Source organism: Nelumbo lutea, chromosome 7, assembly GCF_056320005.1.
Source record: "Nelumbo lutea isolate HS-2025 chromosome 7, American lotus-T2T, whole genome shotgun sequence".
NCBI lineage: Eukaryota > Viridiplantae > Streptophyta > Magnoliopsida > Proteales > Nelumbonaceae > Nelumbo > Nelumbo lutea.
The window spans coordinates 51,035,156-51,052,957 of NC_142690.1; the positions used below are offsets into that span (position 1 = coordinate 51,035,156).

The following is a 17,802-nucleotide window of genomic DNA, read 5'->3' on the forward strand; positions in this document are numbered from 1 at the left end:
ATTTTTATTATTATTATTGTTATTATTATTTATTATTTAAGTGTAATAATAATATTTATTATTATTATTATTTGTTATCATTATTATTTAAGTGTAATAAAAATATTTTTGTAATAATATATTATTTTGTATTACTTTAATAATATGTTGTTAATATTAGGTTAGGTGTATTAAGGACATTCCAACCAAACAAATGGTTGGAATCAGAAATGGCCTTTCTTTTTATTTTTACATTTTGTTGTTTGATAGGAAGGAAAAGTTTAAAAGGCAGAGTGATGCTTGGTTAAATGCCCCCATGCATAAAAAAACAAATATAAAGCAATTTAGAATCAAACAAATTAGAACCGGAGATATTAATCCCACGACCCAAATTGGCCAATAGATCCTCGGTGAAATTCGCTTCTCTGAACACGTGCACGTAGAAACATTGAGTATATACCCCATTTGCATATCTCATGACATTCATGAATGAAATTTCTGACGTTTCAACACGGATCCACATGACCACACAAGCTGTTAATGATACTTGAATATCCATCCTTCGATGATGAACTTTAAGTGAGGAAACCTAGCAGCAACAGTGTGAACCACCAAGGCAATCCAAGCTTCAGCTACATTTATTAAACGTTCTCTTATATCCTTATAACTAGCCCACATAATCTTATCATAATCATCTCTCAATATAACACGTACATCATTGTACATCTTCCATTTATTCTCGGAGATGCATCAAATTAATCTAGGGGGTGTTTCTTTTGGATTTGGAGAGGGGAAAAGTTGGTCAATGGGATTTTGGTTTTCTTTGATCAAGAATCTCATTTTATTTTTTTTTCAATTTTATGTGGGGGTCAGGAAAAGTTTATTTTCTTGCATATCATCACTTATTCAGGAAAGTAATACCCATCTCGTAAGTGGATAAATAACTTTCCCACATAGGGAAAAAGTTGTCAACACTTGAATGGGACAAAAATGCCCATTTTAAAAATGAATTTCTATGGCTAAAATGGTCATTGCCTTATTTGCTTATGAAATAAAAGAGCATGGGTAAATGCACTTACCTGAGTAAGTGTTTTGTAAGAAAAACTTATCAAGATAATTGCAATTACCCAAATAACTTACCAAAAAGCGAACGATCCATAATGTGCCCTAATATCTTCCATCGAATAACTGTCCAAGCTTGCCACGATTCCTCACAATGAAAAAAGAGGTGGCTAACATCCTCTTCAGCTCCACAGAATGGATAGTTGGCATACCCCACCTTTAAGTTCAACTTAGTTAAAATCTTGCCCAATTTCCACACACGCAGCAGCCTAATATCAGTATTATTTTGGTCCAAGTTCACCTCCATAAGATTGATTAAATGCTGATTTAATGGAGTAATTCCCCTTGGGTTAGGCTTCCAACTAAGTGTACCGTTCTCATCATGGATGGAATTGGAACCGCACGAATTTTTTTCCCACAAGGCAGGAGGAACTTTCTCTATAATTTTTTTTTCCTTGTTCCACATTTTTTAATCATTAGGCTGCATTTGGAAACAATGCAAATGGAGAATAAATCCCAGTTCAGGATAAATTCACACTCTGATTCGTTCACTTTTTCTTGTGTTTAGCAACATTACATTTTTGCATTGACAAATGACAGAAAACACATTTTTCAATGCATATTTACATTAATAATAAGATGTAAAAATACATCAATAAAAAAGAAGTAAATTTGCATTCAAGTGGGCTTTTGATAAAAAAAAAGGCATATGCTTTATTGGAATTCCTGTTTGCATTCATTACAGCTAAAAATCTATTTGGTAAGAAGATAAATTTGACAGTGCAAAAATAAGCCAATTTTATAATTTATATAGATTGTTTTACACTCGACATATTTGCATTCACACTTATTTTTATCGTTTCCAAACACAGCCTTAATAAAATCACTAACCATACAATTTTGCTCCTCTTGGACTGTCCTCATACTATTGCCTATAGTGGAATTCCCAACCCACTTATACAAAAATGAATAGATTTACCATTCCGAAAAATCAAACCAACTTGTCTTTTCCAAACACACCTATTCCGGTATCAGAGGTATTATTGTCATTATATTCTTTAATAAATTAAAATATTACTTGTCTTTTGGTAAAATAAAAAAAAAAAAAATTCAAATCGGTACTGATTACATAAGAATTCTCACTTTCATATTTGCCAAAAGTTCATAAGTTTTGATCCAAATATCAGTCTATTACCCAAAATGGTGGCATACATTAAACAACCGAAGTTATTTCCTGTCAAATTACTTTGTCACAATGATTATTTCTTTTTCAATTAAATTTCAAAAGCTTTCCTTAATGCGTTTTTATCAGATCAACCACCTTTTTTTGGTAGAAATAAATATCTACTTAGGTTATGTTTGGTTTGAGGGAAAAAGTAGGGAGAGGTAGGGAAACTTTTACAAGTTTTGTATAGGTTTCTTTACCTTTCTCTTCTTTTCTCTATTTTTCCTTCAAACCAAATACAGCCTTAAACCCTATTCGGCATCATTCCATGGAACATTTATCTATGAAACAAGAATACGTTTGGTATGAAAATAACAAATGAAATAACTTGTTCCCAACATTCCCATGGAACAAGAAAACATGTTTCTGAGAAAATGAGGGCTTCCTCATTTTTCAAGAACAGGGAATTGAGAAACTTACGTGTTTTTCCTAGGTGCCGATTTAAAAAACCTAACACGTGTGCGACTTCATCCATGTGTAAAAGGGGTTATTTTGGTAAAACCACAAAAAAATTAGAATCTCATGCAACCAATAAGCTCTAACCTCTCAACATTCTTTCTGCCTTCTCCCTTCGAGATCCAATCAGACCCTCACAAGACTGTGCCCCACAACATCCAATAGCACACTCTTGTCGTGTATTGAAAACATCTCTTGATGATAGTGTCAAAAATGATGATATCGTCATCTGGAAATGTTCTTAATACATAGCGGGAATGTGCTGTGGGAGATTGTAAGGGCACTCGAGTTCAAATCAGCTCTCACAACATTCCACAGCATATTCCTGCCATGTATTGAAAGTATCTCCCAATAATAATACAAAAAATGATAATACACGGAAAATATGTATTATGGGACGTTGTGGGGGCAATCTTGTGGGTCGGGGTGGGGGGAGCTGATTTGATCCATTGAAAACCACAGGTTCCGTCCACATTGCAGAAACATGTGGTGTGCAGAGATCTTCTCTTAACATCCATGTACATGGAATAGTTAGGTAAAAATAGGGAGCTTCCCTGTATGAATTAATCCACCAATTTTTGCCACGTGGAAGGATCTTGTGGCTGATTTTTACCATTCATCCCTATTGGATATACTTTTTCTTGGTATACAAAAGAAAAACTTTATTAAACAGGTTTCAATACACCAGAGTTTTGGATCAAAACCGAAAGCCAAGTGGGAGGCACCACAAGCCATTGTCCCTTTCACAATTCTGAGTAGCCAGAAAATTAGAAATATTCTTGTTTGGCTCCTGTTTACAAGAGAAACAGAAACATTTTTAAACCATTTTCCTTCAATCAATATAACAATAAGAACTGGCCAAATGTCACTCGGAGGAGGGATACTTGGAGTTGGGGAGACAATGTTTATTATAAGTTCAAGACAGTCTGAGTTCAGAGTGGCATTATCCACCCCTAAGGCTGTATTTGGTTGCAATGCAATTTTATTTGCACCAGTACAATTGCATGGGAGTGCATACAAAAAGATTTTGGCTTAATTTTATTTTAGGTTTTACTGTTTTGTTTCTCAGGTCTTATTTTATTTCATTTTTACTGCAATAAAATAAATAAGTTATATTTTAAGATAAAAATAAATCATAATTTACACCGAAATCATTTACACTACTATAGTATTACACCAATGTAAGTAAATTCGCATTACAACCAAACACAGCCTAAGAATTTGGCCGGTCGTAACCCAATTAATAAAGCCTGAGCTTCAACAACAACAAGAAACAGCGGCTTTAGGGACAGGGATGAAACCGCAAGGAAGCCTGTTCTATCATCAAAAGCAGCACTCCAGTACTTGATAGTTAATAGAAAAGACACTTGCCCACTAACACAGTTGCAAAACGTACATGAAGGTTGCTTGAAACTTTAGGCCCTGGTTGGGGAAATTCTCCATTGAATTTATTACCCCGACTCATCATCACATTCACCCTTGCAATAGAAACCCATTTGTGATCTCAGCCAAATCACGAACAAAGACCCATTTGTGATCTCACGAACAAAGAAAGATTTGTGTCTCCAGCCAACCAAAAACCCATTTGTGATCTCAGCCAAATCCTGAAATCAGTGTTGCAGATTCATAGAACAAAATGGCGTGGTCAATAGTCTCTATCTAGTTATATTGTAAAAATAGTAATGAGAAGGGAAAATGGAACTTAAAATCTTATTTGCCTCTTACGGATCAGAGGTGTAAAGTGGGCTGTGTCGGGCCGGTACAGCATAACCCATGGGTGCCGCCCTTCCCGGTGAAAATTTTGGGGGTCGGTCCACAACCCAGGCCCATACCACGGGCCGGACTGGCCCATGGACCGAGCCTTGGGCCAAGTCGGGTCGTGCATCGGGTTAAAGCTATTTATTTAAAAAAATTGATAAAAAAATTTAAAATTTTAATTTTATGTGAATTTTGTGTATACAAGAACAATAATTAAATAAATTAGTATAATAAAATTAAAAAAATATATTATATACTATATATTATTATATAATTATAATTTATATAATATTATATAAAATATATATAAATAATATATATGGGTTGTATCGGGTTGGGCCGTATCGGCCCGTGGACCTAAAATCCTAGGCCCAACACACCCGCATGATCATGTCGGGGCCTAGCATGGCCCACGGACTGTCATTTTGGGCCGGTCCAAGTTCGTGCCAAGCCAAGGACGGTATGGCCCGATTTACACCTCTACCTACGGTGCAGCCGGGTATGGAATAGCTTACAAGCTTTTGGTAGGCATGCACTCACTTACTAGTCCTCCACAAATCACTAATGGAAGATGCTCAAAGATGTTGAAAGGCGGTGGACAGAGAAGAATGTGTTTGGTGTTATTCTGTACCATCAGGCTAATTAAAACTCTATTTATAGAGGGTTCTAATTCACCCAAATGGTCACAAGAGTGTCCTTACAAAGAGATGTCTCTCCTATGGAAGATACAAGGACTCCAAAAGACAAAGAAAACGTTTGAATAGAAAAATAAATGGTCAAGCAATTAAGTCAAATTAAATTTGAAACAAATGGTCAAAATAGAAAAGGATATGGTGTGGCACACATACAAACTCACATCACCATTTGGCCGAACTGAGTATGCGCAGGTGAAAAGGACCCCAACCCCCAACCCCCCACAAGCATGTGAATACTATATAGTGTACTTTCTTCCGATGGATCCCTACCCATAGGGATAACAAGTTTAGTAATATAATCAAGTCCACCTCTATTCCCAAGCAATGTGAGACAAGAGGCCTTCACATGCTTCAAGAGGCTACAAGAAAACAAAAAACAAAAACCAATAAAGGCAAAAGGTTACAAAAGGGATGGAATCAAAGATTCTTGTATTTGAATCTTCCATCCAAAATACAAGAACCCAACAAGTTAGGAAAAGACTAATATATAGATATCCAAGATTCTCCACATAAAAAACTGGGTCTGAATTAGGAATAACAGCGGAACAAGCTCAAGGTGGGGTACTCCCTCCCTTATCCTTGCCTTGTAGTCAAGATACTCTGCCCGATCCCCACCCTGTCCCCGGTGGCGGGGGCAGGTTTAGGGTGGGGCACCCACTCCCCTCCCCATCTGGAATATAGAATCCCTAAATTTCTCCCACCCCGAGGAAACTACCTAAAAATTATTTAATTTGTGGATAATTTATAAATAAGATTATGGAAATTTGAAAGTATTTTAAGATTTGAATTAATACACTTTTGGGGTACTTTATAAATGGAATTATGGGATCCTAGGATTTTAAGAATTTAGGAAAACTTAGAGATATTTTAAAAATCAATATTAAATCTAGGGATATTTTACTAATTTGCCATCGGGTTTGGGGAATTATATGCAAAACCATTCTCCAATTCTGGACAAAAATATTTCCCCTGTCCCCATTTAAGGTTAGGAAAAACCTGCCCTGTTCAGGGCAAAGCAGGGGCCCGGTTTTATAGAAGAAATTGCCATCCTTAGTCTATATCAAGTGTGAACTACCATGACATACTTAGAAAACATTAGGATATAGTAGAAGAATTAAAATGCACATGTATAGATAATGAAAATGATATAATTAAATCTCAATGATACTTAAAAATTATAAATTTTAAATATCATTTATGAAGTATTTTTCTTTCTTTCTTTTACCATTTTGGTTTATATAATAGGAAAAAATTCATGATACCAAAAAGACATGATATCGGAAAGAGACTTTAACCAATCAAAACCCGTTGTGAATTTTTATGAAAAAATATTATGTTTAAATCTAAATTAGGAGACATGAAAGTCTGAGTTAATGGTGTGGAAGTTATTACTTAAGAAATTAATAGGGCCCTATGCAATGCACCGGAAAATTAGAAAGTTGGATTAATTTTATTAATTGATAATTTGAAAGATATCAGGGATTTTTTTTTTTTTTTTGCAGAGGTTAAAATAAAGGGAAGACTTAAATTTTGTTTCTCCATGGGGCTACACAACTTGGGGATCATCCCCAAATTCCTAAATGCCTCTGAACCCTAGTGCAAGTTGGATTTGATCATAAGTCTTTGCTACAACCAACAGGAGACCTTACCAACCAACCAATTGACACTTTGCCATGTGATGTTCAGAAGTAAATTAATAAACAATATCTATTTATAATTTATTGTTGTTTGCATAATAGAAAATAAAAAATAGAAAGAAAAAATTGAATATCTTAAAAATCCTTAGTACAAATATTGATATAAGTAAATTACTTTTCAAAAAATTATGAATAAATTTCCAAATTCATATGAATAAAATTTTCAAAATTTGTATATTTGAATAAATTAATCTTCAAAAAATTTTGTATTTATGAATAATTATTACTAAAAATACAAAAAAAATTAGTAATTTAGATTTTTAAATTAACTTTCACTAAATTAAATTACCAAAAAATGAAAATTAGTTTATGAAATTCACTAAATAAAAAATCCCCAAATATAAATTAAATTACCAAAAAATGAAAATTATATTTTTAGCAATTTTCAGCAATGTAAATTACTGATAATTATAGAAATTATTAATAATTACCAAATATAAATTATCAATGTTAAAATTCCCCAATAATTTTTCAATTTAATAAGTACCAAAACCAATGTAAATTACTAATAAGTAATTATGGAAATTATTTAAAGTTTTCAATTTATTTATTTTCAAAAAAGTATTAAATTTTTTAAACAGTTATGAAAATTATAAATATAGTTAAATTTTTCCAATAATTTTTCAATTTAATATTTAACAATTGCCAAAAACCAATGTAAATGAAAATATCAATAAATAAGTTGTATTAACAAAATTAAATTTCAAAATGAATAATTTTCTGAATTTACCTGAAAATTGCTAAAAATTATGTTTTGAAATTTTAAAAATAAATAAATACATTTAAATTACTAAATTTTTATATAATAATTATCAATTTCATATAATATTAAACTAATATTTAAATATTAAATTTTGAATATTCAATAATATTGATATGAATAAATTAATATCAAAATAAATTGATATTTTAATTATCATATACGTTTAATGTTTGGGAAATTTCCACCTTTATTACAATGATGAAATGGGAGGTAGGGTGACATATAAATAATGTGGCAAAATGGTTTTTTGAATTCAAATAAAAAACAAGTCATTTTCTCCTCTTGAAATGTCAAATGAAGCAATCGGATATCCTACTCCCAATAATATACAGTTGTAATTAGGAACATCTCCCCATTGTAACGTATAAATAGGGAAGATGTTCCCTATTTATACGTGTAAGGTGGGTAAAATTTTAATAAGTCACGTCATGCACATGACCATTTTCCTAAAGGGATGGTTTTAGGAGAGTTTTTTGATACACTCATGAAGGTGCGGAGTAGACCTGTTCATGAGCTGGGTAGCCCGACGGGCCAGCCTGGCCCGGCTTGGCTCCCGAGTGGGCTTGAATACAGATTTGAGACTGTGGATTTGACCTCGGGCCTAAAAGCCCGGCTCGAATTTACCAGTGAACTCCGACGAACTGGCAATGAGTCTCTATCTCTCCCTCTCCCTCTCTTGTTCCTCTTCTCACTTCTCCTTCTCTCAGAATCTCATACGCAAACCCAGGCACCAACGAGGCGGCGAACACAAGCATCGACGGCGACGGTGAGTCCCTCTCTCTCTCTCTCTCTCTCTCTCTCTCTCTCTCTCTCTCTCTCTCTCTCTCTCTCTCTCTCTCTCTCTCTCTCTGACACGAACTCACTTCTCCTTTTCACTGTCAAAATCTTAGCTCAACTTTATCAATACGATCTCAACACAGTCACGCAAACTCAGCACCGGCGACCATCTTTCTATTAGGTCGGGCTTGGGGCTTTTTATTAGGGACAAGCTTGAGCCCAAGTTGTAGGCTCGTTGATCGGGTCAGGCTTGGGCCTAACAAAATCCTATTTATAAACAGTAAAAGCCCAACAATGTCATTGAAAATATCTCCGTACTTATGTTTTTTTTGCCTAATAAAAAGCCCCAAGCCCATTCAAACTGTTTTTTTTGCCTTACATTGAAAATATCTCCGTACTTATGTCCGTTTTCATGGAGAGATATTCCCAATACAAGGTTGCAAAAAATTGTTATAACGGTGTGGGCATACATTTGCCCAAATGGATGTCGATCTCTGGTATTTCTTTTACAAAATAACCGATATCAGCCTTGGTAAGGAAGAGCAACTAGAAATCTAGAATCAAAATGCAAGACAACCACCCAACCTAAAAGAGGTGATGGCATACTATCATCGGGAGATGTTCGATGTGCTGTGGGGCGGGGAAATGTGATCTCGACCTATACCGGGATTATGTTATCAATGGATACAAGTGTACAACAGTCATAACTGTTCAAGGCGAAGACCCTAATTCCCAAACTAGATTGGGAACTACGCTAACTCATTACGAATTTAGAATCCAACAAAGCTGCAACAGTTGGAACTTGGAAGCCAGAGGCAACCTAAAACAACCAAGATTCCAACAGAAATGGATGGGGCTAGGTTGGAACCTCAGAAAACACTTCAGGTGCTGCTTTAGGTTCCATGTTGGGCATGGATCACTGGTAGTAGTCTCTCTGATAGGCTCCATGGATCGCCCACAATAGAAGCAAAAGGCACCATAACTGCACAAACAAAATCACCCTCATGGAACGAGGGCATACATAGGAATAGGATCCACCTTGTTCTCATTCACTGCTTAGAAAACCCAAAAATTACTTGACAAACATACATAGTATGATGGTAAAAAATCAAAGCACTTGGATGTTTATGAATAAACAAAACCACGTTACTTAACATCTCTTGGCATAACACAAGAAAATTTTTCATGAAACAAACTACCTAATACAATAACGAAAACGTTTTGTCCTTCCAACCACATGTAAAACCTAGATGAAAAACTGGGCAACAATTGTAACCCCCATCGTCCTCGTAACATAACTTCAATCCCTCCAGTTGAAGAGGCAACAATGACGAGACACCTTATAGTTTGTCCTCGTACTCTGAGAGTGGGGTCATCTGCTCCTTCAATCCCTTTCTCTTTCTGATGTCAGCTACCAGCTGTGCTGCTTGGGTTCCAGGCTCCAACGGGTCGGAGGACATCATGTCCCAATGGTCAAACACACACTGGGGGAAAGCTTGCCCTGATGTTGCAGCCCTAAGTGTACCAGAGAATCCAAAAGACTCTATGACAGGCAGGTAGGCTTTGATATTGTAGAGTGGGGTACCTGGCCTCTGCATTTCCTCAAAGACATGGCCACGCTTCTGGTTGAGAACACCATAAATGCCACCAAGAGCCTGCTCTGGAGCCTGAATCTCGACCAGATACACAGGCTCCAGAAGCCTTGGCTTGGCAGTGAGTTGAGAAGCATAGAAGACCCTCCTGGCAGTTGGGATGATCTGACCACCTCCTCTGTGAATGGCGTCAGCATGTAGAACCACATCACACACCTCAAAGCAAATACCCCTCATGTTCTCTTCAGCTAAAGCTCCCTCCTTTGAAGCCCACTGGAACCCAGCAACAACAGAATCCTTAATTTCATTCAGATACTGTACTCCCTTACACATATCAACAACCATGTTGGGTCCAATGGTCTCAGGACCAAAACACCAGATCTTCTTGGCAATATCCTTGTCCCATCCAAACTCTTCAGACAAAATCTTTCCTCGAACCTTGGGATCATCTCTTGGACCAATGCGGCCATCATCAATGGCCTCTGCAAGTCCTTCCTCCATAGGTCGTGCCTCCATGTATAAACGGTTATGCTTGTTTGGTGACTTGCTCATCACAGTCCTGCATGACTTCTCATGAACAGTCTCTCGGAAAGACACAACCGGGTCAGATTGTATGATCTCAGCCCCACCCATGAAATCCTCCTGCAAATCCTTCAAACAAATCTCAAGGTGGAGTTCCCCAGCACCAGCAATGATGTGCTCCCCAGATTCTTCAATTGTACACACCACCATAGGATCGGACTTGGCTAGACGTTTTAGGCCCTCAACAAGCTTAGGAAGGTCAGAGGCAACTTTACACTGCACAGCAACACGAACAACAGGTGAGACAGAGAACTTCATTGCACGAATGGGATGGGCATCAACTTCCTTCTCGTTGGTCAGTGTTGCATTCTTGGTGATAAATTGGTCAAGACCAACCATGGCAACTGTGTTACCACAGGGAACATCTTCAACTGACTCCTGCTTCTTTCCCATCCAAATAACAGTTCTCTGCACACTCTTAACATACAAGTCCTTCTTCTGACCAGGAACATAGTTTGGTCCCATGATTCTGACCTTCAAACCAGTTGAGACCCTTCCAGAGAAGACACGGCCAAAAGCAAAGAACCTACCTTTGTCGGATGCTGGAATCATTTTTGATACATAGAGCATCAGAGGCCCCTCAGGATCACAGTTCCTAATGGCAGTAGCATAGATATCATCAAGAGGACCTTCATACAAGTTCTCAACACGATATTTCTGAGCTTTGGCAGGTGAGGGGAGGTGAAAGATCATCATTTCCAAGAGGGCACTACTAGCAGGCAGCCAAGTTTGCATCACTCGCTTCATCAAAGCCTTTCCAATCAAATCCTTCTCTTCAGCCTTCATAGTGACACCAAGTTTCTGCAACATAGGCCACAGCTTGTCCTTCTGATCATTCATGCAAGTATTTATGATCTGCTTGATGGGTTCATAACAAAATTGAACAAAACCTCGCTTGCAGGTAGGAGAGCCAGTGTTCTTACTGGTCCACTTCTTGGTGGCAGGGTCAAAGAAGTTCTCACCCCAGAGTCTCTCCATCATCTTTGCCTCATCTACACCAAACTTGGAAGCATACATCTTGGCAAAGTTGGTAAGTGTAAAAGCCCAGCCGTGCAAACCAGCAGAAAATGCAACTGTTCCTTTCTCTGGGTAAACCTGAACATCACCAAGGAGAGGATCTTCATATGTAGCCATAATCACATTGGCATTCTCAATCACTCTTTGAAAAGTCTGATATGCCTCTTCCCCATCAACCTGGAGCTCAAGGAAGCACCTGTCCATCTTGTTTACAGTCAAGACAGGCCTAATCCTCTCACCAAGGGCCTGTCGGAGGACAGTTTCAGTCTGGACACATACACCCTCAACACAATCAACCACCACCAGCGCACCATCAGTAATACGGAGAGCAGCCGTGACCTCAGATGAGAAATCAACATGCCCAGGGGAATCAATGAGGTTTATAAGGTACTCATTCCCTTGTCTTTCACCCTTGTATCTCTTCAGAGATTCATCAGTCATCTCATAATACAGAGAAATGCCAGTAGATTTAATAGTAATACCACGTTCGGCTTCATCTTGGCGTGTATCTGTCATCCGAACATCTCCCGCTACTTCCTGGGCAATGATACCAGCTGCTGCCACAAGAGAATCGGTAAGTGTAGACTTCCCTGCCAATTGCCAAGAGAGAGAGAGAAAGAAAACGTCAGTAAAATCTCCAAGAGATATAACATAAAATAACTATTTAAATCTTTTTTGGGGGGAGGAGGGGGGAGGAGAGGGTTGACTAAGGGTGACACAAGTCATGACAAAAAGCTTCTTGCAACCTTACATATATCTGAACCATTGGGGAAATAAATTTAAAATTTACACATTGAGCTCTGTAGGCGCTATCATTTATGGTAAAATAAGTGAACATGAAAAGGTTTCTTCATCAGGTTGACCTCCATCAAAGATGAAAACAAGGGTTCTTCATCAAGTTGAATTCCATCAAAGATGGAAGATAACAGTAATGCATGCATCCCTTGTTTATGGGTTACAGGGTCCAAAGATCATATTAGAAAGACAGTTTGCTTGCCCTGCCTGGTAATTCCTTAACAGATGCAAAGCCATTACAAGAAAGGACCCCTTCAATAAATCAAGAACAAGCTAGGATTCTTTAGGTGGAAATACCAGTGTTTTAAAAGCACAAGGCACAAAAAGGCACAGGGGTCAATATGCACCTGAGGCACAAGGCGCAAGGTGAGGCACGCACCTTTTTAAGCAAGGCGCAAATATAAAAAAGGCTAAAAATCAAAAAAAAAATTATTAAACATAATATTAATAAAAATATAAACTTTAATTTTAAAATAAATGTTTTAAAAAACCTATTATCTAATATTAAAATACATAAATATAACATGTAAAGCGTATTCAAATGAGAATTTAAAAATAAAAAATATATAAAACATTTTCAAGCATATAAAACCCACAATCTCTTTTTTTTCTCAAGTGCATTACTTCAAGTAGCAAATGTGATGAAAAACATATTACATTCCTGATTCAAAAAGCCACCTTTGTACCACGCCCCTCGAGGCAAGCCCAAACAAAGTGCACCAGACGTGTGCTTTTTGAAAGGGCTGCGCCTAGGATCTGGTCGAGGCGCCTACCCTGAAATGCACCTCACCTATGTGCCTAGGTGTGCCTGAGGCATGCGCCTTTTAAATCACTGGGAAATGCATTCAAAGCTTAAAGCAAATTGCAATGAGACACCATACCGTGATCAACATGAGCAATCACAGACATATTACGGATATTGTGTTTCAGGTCCATAATCCTGCGAAGCCCCTCTACTGTAAACTTCACCTGCAGATACCAAAAGAATACCATCAATTCAGATCAAGTAAATAGATTTCATAATCAATGAAGCAAATATAACTTGATAAAAGGCTATCACAGAGATATAAAGGTAATTGGTTTACCATCTTGATGGGTTTCTGTTGTCACCCTTTGCAGATCCTGCAACGTTTAAAAAGAAAAGACAATCTGTTATCCATCAAAACATCTTGGTTGAACTAATAAACAAAAAATCAATAAGAGAATAGGCCATTGAAGATATTTTATAAATGTGAGAAAGGAGTTCAGTAATCTTTGGGAAAATCCCATTTAACACAGTATACATAAATGCATGGACAACAAAATTTATTCCACCTGTATAATAGTCATTAATAGATATTATTAACCACTTTTTTACTTATGGGAGATAAAGTACCAGGAGATAGTTAGCTCACGGCACAACAAACAAAAACATAGGAAGTTGTTTCATACTAGTGAGATCTTATTGTACTAATCTATACCTCTAAAACAACCAATCAAAAAGTCTATACTTCTGAAACATGAACACTCCCATTAATAAACCACAAGTAAGAAGTAACCAATAGAACTTTTAAACATCACCACAAGCAGATATAAGCTACAGGACAGCATCATATCATGGACTGGACTATCTAGATTCCTGATAGTTCTACAGGATATATGATATATTAAACTACTGCAACTGTTAAGCCACAGGAAGTTATAATGACTGTAGACATTAATTAGTATATCACATATCATATATCTGCAATGCATGCATACCACCACCACCACCAATATGCAGTCCCCAGATGATGAAAAGATTGATAAGAAAGACATCTTGTTTTTTATGGGTAAAAATTATATATTTTATCATAATGCAATTAATCACATGACTTTCATTGGTAGTAAATATTTCATATTGAAGTACCAAGTAAAACATTAATTGGCGCCAAGGAAACAAGAAACCTTTTTAGAATTTTTAAATCCAATTACGCATGATTCACAGCTTCAGAGAGACAAATAATTGTCCAATGCAGCTATCGCTCCTGAGATACATGTTCTTTGACTATAATAGCTTTTCTTTCACACTTCATATAAAAGGCAGATACAGCTTAACAATTTATGGTAAAAAAATTTTAGATAATCGTCACTGAATTATCACTACATAACGAGTACATAAAACTACATCAACTACCAAGATCCAAAGCCGTAAAAGGCTTCTGCGTCTTCAACAAAACCATCATTACCCAATCTTGGTTCCAGCTATTTAGGGTCTTACGAAAGTTGAACCGGATAAGAGTCCAACCTTCGGCCACGAAGTGGCCTCTCTCAGACTTGAAGCCGCGTTTCTCCGCTTATCAGCTCAAGATTTTACCATTGCACCATGCAATAGTCACTATACCATATCAGATAGAAATATCATATGCAAAAACTTCATTAACATGAAAAAGAAAAAAAAAAGGACGTAATCTTAATAGAGACATAGAAATTCCAACGAGAACTGAAGAAAACCATCACAAACGATAATAACAAAATAGATCCAGATCCCCCCATAAACATAAAAGAGATCCACCTTCAAATCCGTTCCCAAAAAAGAAAAAAGCTTTCCATCAGACATTCGAAATCCACCACCAATCAATCAAAACAGAAGCAGAGATAAGAAAACATGCTATTTCTACCGATACAAGAAAACCAAAAACACATCAAAAGTATGGTAACAAACTAACAAACAGATCAACAAATCAAATTTCTCCTCGAAATGAATTCAAACCCAGAAACGAAAAGAAAAGTGGATATATTCTGCAGGCACCTATCAGATCTACAACGCCATATTCAACTTAGAAGTTAGAACCCACATCAATAAGAACAGGATATAAGAAGCCAAACCCAAAGTAAATGAACTGCACTCTTTCGACCATCAAATCAAAAAAAAAAAAAAAAAAAAAGCAATCGACAGGCACGAAGGAGATTTAACAGAAGAATAAGAAATGAAAGAGCATCCGGAAACGGTGTCAGAGTTTTACCTGGAAGGAAGAGGAAGAGAGGGGCGAAGAGCAGACGAGGAACTCTCTCAAGTCGCCTCTGCGAAAATCTGAGAATGGATTTGAGGCGAAACGAGAGTGAGAAACCCTACTACTAAGCTAAACTCCCACTCGTCCTCACCGTTGGATGCTGATGAAGATTTATTAACAGTTGATGGGAAAAACAAAAAAAAAAAAAAAATATATATATATATATATATATATATATATATATATATATATATATATATATATATATTTTATGCGCACCTGTAAATATCCACGTGCAAGTGGGTTGTAACTCGGAGGGCTGGGTCGGGTTGAAACCTCGGGTGCGGGTCTATCCCAACCCGATGTCAAGCCCAAGTTTACCAATCCAGACTTAACCCAAGATAATTAGAGTTGGGTTCGGATTCGGGTTGGGTCAGGGTGAGTTTATTTCAGTTGGGTGGGTTAATTGGGTTTGAAAGAATTTGTTATTTCATTTTTATGTGATCATTTTTCATTTACGTTAAGTCAAAATCTAACCAACAAATAAAGAGGAAGGAAGAGGATGAACGGATATGAACAATCAAACTGAATTGCTTCCAAAGTCCTACAACGAGGGCAGCGAGTCTTGAGGTTCAAGGTGAGTTTTTGATGCTTCAGCCGATACCAAGGGGTTGTCGAGCTGAGCAGAAGAGGGTTGGTTGACAAGGCGGATAAGAAAACAAGAAGAAATGATCAAAGAAAGGTAGATGGTGCAATATTATCCGTACCTTTTTCTTGGAAGGTTATACGTATATATAGGAGAGGTTTTGTGCTCACCAAGGAGTCCTAGTCCTACTAGGAGACAATTATAGGGCCCAAGGATCTCGATGGCTTATCCCTATCTGAGCATACCCCATGCATCTGCATGAGACTGATTAGTCGAATTGATGGTCAAGCTAGTATGGGTCATTAGGAGCACTCTAATTCGTTTCAAGACATGTAACACAGGATTGGGCTACACATATGGGTTTTATTACTTACCCCCACTTCTGAGACCAAGATGATTATCTAGTTATTTTAGTGGTAGGTTAGCTCGATCGAAGAAAGTAATGTTACAAGATGATAAAAGGATCAGATCTGAGCCATACCACCATTTCGTGGATAGGTAACTGTTTCCATCTACAGTGTGTGGGTTGTACACGCCCTCTCAAGTATCATGTTGCTTCCACTCATATGGTTGGCCCGAGTGTTTGTTATTAATGTGTCACTTACACTTCTGAGGTGTCTATCAAAGCAACTCTTAGATCAAGGAACACATAGCATCTGTCAGATTAGAGTAAAATCTGGATTGTTGGTGGCAAGCCACTATAAACAGTTAAGGATCCATTATAAAGAGCAATCTTGAGTAATTGGACTTTGCCATTTGCTTCTAGAGATTGGGGAGAGTATAACAAAGCTAGGTTGTATGTGAGTTCAGCTCGATGTATTCCTCAGTTCAATAAGCTCTTTCTACACTTCTTATTATATCCTCATCTAGTAGTCCTAGTTCAAGCTTTAGTTAGTTGGGTAGTTAGTTAGAACATTCTACATTGGCGTTGAAGTTGCAGTCGATAAGTAACCACTCTAGGTCAATTGAGGAGACTTATGGCCAAGGTTAGGGAGACCAAGATGTGAGGCCTCAAGCCAAGGATGAATCTATTGAAGTTGAGATTGAAGAGACCAAGATAGGGATGATGATCTTGAGGCTGGTGTGGGGGCTAAGGGCAGGGATACCAAGGTCGATGGCTCCCAAGCTAGGGGTGAGCCTGTTTTAGAGACCAAGATTGAGGAGCTTGAGGCCCGAGATCATATCAGGTTGCAAGTATAGAGGCCAATGGGAATACCAAGGTGGAAATAGTTGACATATACAAGGACAATGATGTTCCTAAGATTGGAACCTCAGGACCAGTCATTCACATGGCCGAAGAGCTACCAGAGTAGGGTGCTTAACTCGTGAGGAGTGCCTTGAGGTAGGAATGAAGGGTTGAGAGATCCATCACATGGACGCCCAAAGATTGCGGAATAAGGGGCGAATTTAAAAAATTTTTCTCTCCCTTCAACTGGGAATCACATTCCCTATTTAGAAAATCATATTTTCAATGATAAATCTTAAACCTTAAACTGAACCAGATCTGAACCAAAAGGAATGGGAGAGAATGATACCTGATATGGAGAAGCAATATCTCCCAACGAAGGTGTTCACACCCAAGAAATGATCCAAATACTGCTCCCACTGAAGATGGTGCAGTGCAGGATGGAGTAGAATCAGCAGTGTTCTTCCCAAGAACTTTGTCCTTCGCAAGAAACAGTAGGATGGAACGTGAGCACAACTCCATTTTCAATCCTTTCTCAAAGAATTGATGTCAAGATCCAATCTTGACTTCTCCCACAGCTGGAGATCGAACTGGCAAACA

General features: G+C 37.4%; 1 protein-coding gene across 1 annotated transcript; it reads right to left on the reverse strand.

The window, feature by feature from the left end:
* Positions 1–9,507: 9,507 nt before the first annotated feature.
* LOC148846357 (elongation factor 2-like) lies at positions 9,508–15,581 on the reverse strand. Its single transcript, XM_088956115.1, has 4 exons — positions 15,383–15,581; positions 13,484–13,520; positions 13,280–13,367; positions 9,508–12,193 (listed from the first exon to the last, which is right to left on the reverse strand). Exons 2-4 carry the CDS (start codon positions 13,484–13,486, stop codon positions 9,753–9,755), a joined length of 2,532 nt encoding a protein of 843 aa, XP_088812241.1. The 5' UTR covers positions 13,487–13,520; positions 15,383–15,581; the 3' UTR covers positions 9,508–9,752.
* Positions 15,582–17,802: the final 2,221 nt, after the last annotated feature.

What these genes read in the sequence shown, in the direction of transcription:
- LOC148846357 (XM_088956115.1), bottom strand. An exon ending in GATTGCTCATGTTGATCACG is followed by an intron (nt 12,194 to 13,279) that starts GTATGGTGTCTC and finishes GGCAATTGGCAG; the next exon opens with GGAAGTCTACACTTACCGAT.